We start from the raw sequence: 4,752 nt of genomic DNA, 5'->3' as shown, positions 1-4,752 counted from the left end.
ATTATTGAGCTGTAAGTGATGGACAATTATTATTAAGCTGTAAGTGATGGACACTTGTCATGATGATTAATCAGGTGCAATATGACTCTTGCAGGCATTCAGTTCCCAAGCTGCGATTGGATAATTGAAGCTTGATCCACACATCATCAACGGCTGTGATTATGTCTCAGGTTCACTTAATCTAATCTGCTTTATTGATTTTTCTTGTATCAAATCAAATCATACCTAATTTTGTGTTATGATTGTTTGATTGATGAGAAAGGCAGGTATGTTTATTGTATTGTAAGAGCTTCCAGATACAGAATGTGGCTTTTCATTCTGAATATAAATGATTCTGAAATGTATTTGCATGTGACTGCAAATCTCCAATGAGTGAATTTCTCTATACCTGATGATGCTGTACCCTACTTGGATATTCTTTTGTAGCCAATCAATTTTGCAGCCTATAATGTTAAGATTCACATTTGGGGGGAAAAAAGGAAAAAAAGAAAAGGCCCCAAAAAGGCTGAGGGGATATAATAGTAATATCACACCTTACATATTCCTTTTGTCCTCAACCCACTTGGATCTAAGAAGCTTGAGCAGGATTCTTGCCTTTGTTTTGGTCTTTACACAGCACTGACTCTGCAAAAGCAGAAGCAATTGACTCAAAACTCCACCTCTAATGGCTTCTTCTCTTGCTTCTACTGAATCATAACATAGAATTATTAGTGAACTAACAGCACTTTCACTGCCTCCATGATCTGATACTCTAAACACCATCTTCACAATAGCATTTACACCATCTGTGCTGTTTACCACTTCCTCTTTTGCGCTTCTTATGACCAAAAGTTTCTCAATTGCCGCCATTGCCACTCGTGCGGAGCTTCTTTCTCGTCGTTGAGCATTAGAAATGTATGAAATAAGTCCAGCAACCGCACCATCTGCCACCAAATTGATAGCGTTTTGTTCCAAGTTAGATAGTGAAAATATGGCCTTGGTTGCTGCATCCGAGGCCTCCGAGCTCTGGTGAAGAAGCCGAACGATTTCGTGCAAGAGCTCGGTAGCATTTCCGAGCAAAGCACCGAGATCTTTTGTCTCAACTGAAGATGATATTGCCTCTACAAGATGACACAAACTGATCTTGATCATGGGAGTGCCATGATTGAACAAATCTATGAACCTTGAAAGCTTAGACTCCTCCATTAGCACATTTAGGGACTGTAGCTGACCAAGAGAAACCATAGTAACCACAAAACCAAGCGCTCGCTCTACAAATTCCTGGTACTCTTGTGATAGTTTGGCGTCTGTTTGTCCAAAAACCAACTCCAAAAGCACTGACAAGAACCCAAATTGTACCAAACAGGAATTACAAGAAGGAAACTCTTCACTTAAAATCCTAACTCTTTGGAGAACTTGGAGCTTGTACCCAAAAGAAAACTCATTAGATTCAAGTTTGCTTCTCAAAGCAGCCAAGGAATCAATAGCAGAGAGGCAGTGAGGATTAATTTGGTCACCGTCACCCATCTGCAGCCACTGGGTAATCAAATGGCGAAGATTATTGTTAGGAACAAAAGAAGGGTCATTGAGCTTCTGCATTGTGACAGGACATGTGAGATTGCCAGTGGCCAACCATTTCTCAATGCTTGATCTCTCATAGGTCTGTCCTGTGCAAAGGGTCACAGGATCTTTAAACAGATCCAGGCTTATGGGACATCTAAACAAGTGAGGGATGGTCTCATGAGCTTCTTTCATGGAGGAGGAAAAAACAAACAAGGAGTGACTATGGCTATAAGAAATTTGGTAAAAGAGGGGATATGCCAGTCTTTGTGAAGTGGGTGATAATAAAGATACAGTGGAAAGTTTGTTCAAAAAAAGGAGAAAAAGAAAAAATGAAGAGGTTGATCAAGTTCCTCAAAGGCTGTTTTAGTTTCAAAAGCCTAAAGGTGAGGAAATGAGAGAGAGAGAGAGATGGAAACTGGTATAGAAATGGCAATCAGAGAGAGAAAGGGAGGGCAGAGAGAGAGAAAGTAAAGGAGATTTAGAAAGCAAAAGCTAAAGAGGAAGTGATGGGAAAGAAAAGTAGGCAATGTTATGACTTACACAGTTGTTAAGGGAAAGTACTGATATGGTCTGAGCTAATGCTGTTCATACTGACAGACATAACAAGGAGAAGGAGAGAGAGGGACAAATTAGGGGTTATCCTAGTGAGATGAGTAAGAGATTGCAACTAATGATATGGAAGAAGTGTGAGGAAAATTGGTCCCCATTCCTTATATATAGAATTCAGTCAAACTGACCCACCATGGAACAATCATAATTATTGTTTTGAAGTTTGAATCAACCCTCATAATATGCAAAAGTGGAGGAAAAACAAACAAACAACAAAAAAAAAAAAAAAAGGAGGAAAATAATGGGTCTTATTCCTTGAGAGAGAGGGAGTTTTGACTCAGAATTGGGTCTTCTTCCTCAAGAGAGAGGAAGAAAGAGTTTTTGGCTGATAAATGTTAAAACGGTTGTTAATGGAGGATTTCGAGCTACGTACCCGTCAACACGTGAGTCGAGGTGAATACTTGATTTCGCAACTATTTCGAGCTAGATACTTGTTGACGTGCGAGTCGAGGTGAATATTTGATTTCAGTAGTTGACATGCCATATACACTCCGAAGTTTAATTTAGAATTTAGTTCGAGTTGGGCGTTGAGCTGGGTTAGTAACGTTGGGTATCGATTGTATACCTTTGTAGGGGGAACTCCAAGGAGCTATGGAAAGCGTTGCCTTGCCATTTTGGCGCTCTGCGCCTAGATTCCCTGCATCGTAGGATCATTTGTCGACAATATTTTTGTTTCGAGATTAAGCTCGAACTTAGAGTTTTAGACTAGCTCCTATTTGTCTTAGGCATGTTCGAATTGAGGCCCGAACACATGTCCAGTGTCGAGGGGGCCACATGGCATGTCCTAACCTAATCTCTAACAAATGGTAATCACAAGGTAGAAATCTCAATTATAACACAGCACAATAATCTTACGATCAATGAGTCATCATATCCTATTTTCTCTTTTCGTCCGCACGTGCGAGTGCAATGCATGTAACATGAGCATATATTCACTCATGCCTAGAAGGTATGTAAACAAGCAATATCTTTGAAGAAGCCAATTTATTATACATTGGCTTTTCCTTCTTTAGGAACAAGTATTTGAATATGGCATTCCATCACACATGAACCTTTTTGCAGCAAAGAGGCCAAAGTTAACTTGTTCACTTAAAGTTTAAGAAAAAGCTAGTCAATTCAATTCAATAAACAAATGAATAAAAGAATAATTGCCAACTGCACCTTATAAATTATACTTTATATTCCCATCAGAACTTTGCAGTTAAGAGAAAAAAAAATTATACCCATATGATTTCAAATGTATAAACGTTTTTTTTAATACAACATGTGAGGGTGGGGGATCGAACTCGACCTCTTAGTTAGAGATATATGCCAATTATTATAGAGTTATGCTCGCTTTTGCTCAATCATACAAACCTTGTTATTAATAATTAGTTTAAATAAAATGTATACATGAAGTTGTTATTAATAATTAGTTTAAAAAAAACTGTATACATGACATACATGGAACGACACGATTGGTTGCAAAATTTTATCAAAGAGTGATTTTTAGATTTTGCAAACTATAATTGAAGCAATTTTTTTAATAAACTACAAAGACATACTGTTTTAATCCAAATTGATTTCAAAAGTAAATTTCTCTTACAATCTAAAAAAGACACTAAATGAAAAAACATGACTTTCTTCCAACATATTTCAATGAAAACATTATCAAATGTAGGTTAGATTTTTGAAAATTAGATGGAAAATGACCTAATTCCCTACGGTTAGGGAGCCATGTATTTTCCATTTCAAAATTGAATGAGGTTTGAGAATTTCTTTTTCTTTTTTTAGTATAACATAGGAGGTGAGGATTCAAACTCTTAACTTCATGGTTGGATACATGTACCTTAACCCGCTGAGATTTGAGATTGAATGCACGCAGCCCACAATATTTATGTGAAGTGTGGCGGCGATGACATTACGAAAACAGAATAAATTCCATCCTAACTTGGACTTTTTGACTATGCTAAATTTCCCAACTCACTAGTATAAGTGTAGTCTATTTTTCCACAATGTCATGGGATCCATATGCATTATGAATGGGTGACCCAATTCCTCTTTAGTCCAATTTAGGTACGACTTTATGACGGGTTATGTATCGGTCATATATCGGTTTGAATCTTATTTTGGCCTCTAAATTTTTGGGACTTTATTTTATTTTCATCTTTGAATTTTTAAAATCCTATTTTAGTTATTAAATTTTAGAAAAATAATTATTTTGGTTTTTGTGTTTCTATCCATTATTTCAAACGTGGATGACAAGATTTGAAATATGTGGATTAACATTGTTCGTTTCGGCATGAACTATATATAAGACTTATATGGATAAGACGAGCGTTGGGGAAATGGATATTGACAGTAGAATAATAACAAAGATATAAATGACTATTTTGTAATTGAAGTTTATGAAACTACAATTGATATTTTGAAAGTTCAGATTCTCAAAATTATTGGACTAAGGTTGAAAGTTTAGGCTAAATATATCAAATTTTCCTTAATTATCATTATTATTTTTCTCAATTTTTGAATTCTCAATTAAGTCTTTTGAATAAAAGTATGTTAAAACTTGTCAATAAGATAATAATTTATATCCATGATTTTTCTGGTAAACGTTTTCCC

At 36.2% G+C, this 4,752-nt stretch overlaps 1 protein-coding gene across 1 annotated transcript; it reads right to left on the bottom strand.

Moving 5' to 3' along the window:
- Nucleotides 1-297: 297 nt before the first annotated feature.
- Nucleotides 298-2,231, bottom strand: LOC111023521 (U-box domain-containing protein 26). The gene has a single exon (XM_022300977.2). The coding sequence runs from the start codon at nt 1,732-1,734 to the stop codon at nt 535-537; it is 1,200 nt and encodes a 399-aa protein (XP_022156669.1). The 5' UTR covers nt 1,735-2,231; the 3' UTR covers nt 298-534.
- Nucleotides 2,232-4,752: the final 2,521 nt, after the last annotated feature.

This window comes from Momordica charantia (genome assembly GCF_013281855.1).
Source record: "Momordica charantia cultivar OHB3-1 chromosome 2 unlocalized genomic scaffold, Mcharantia_2.0 BLBB01000002.1, whole genome shotgun sequence".
In the NCBI taxonomy this organism is placed as follows: domain Eukaryota; kingdom Viridiplantae; phylum Streptophyta; class Magnoliopsida; order Cucurbitales; family Cucurbitaceae; genus Momordica; species Momordica charantia.
Note: the sequence above shows the minus strand (reverse complement) of the source record. Positions and strands in the feature narration are given on the sequence as shown.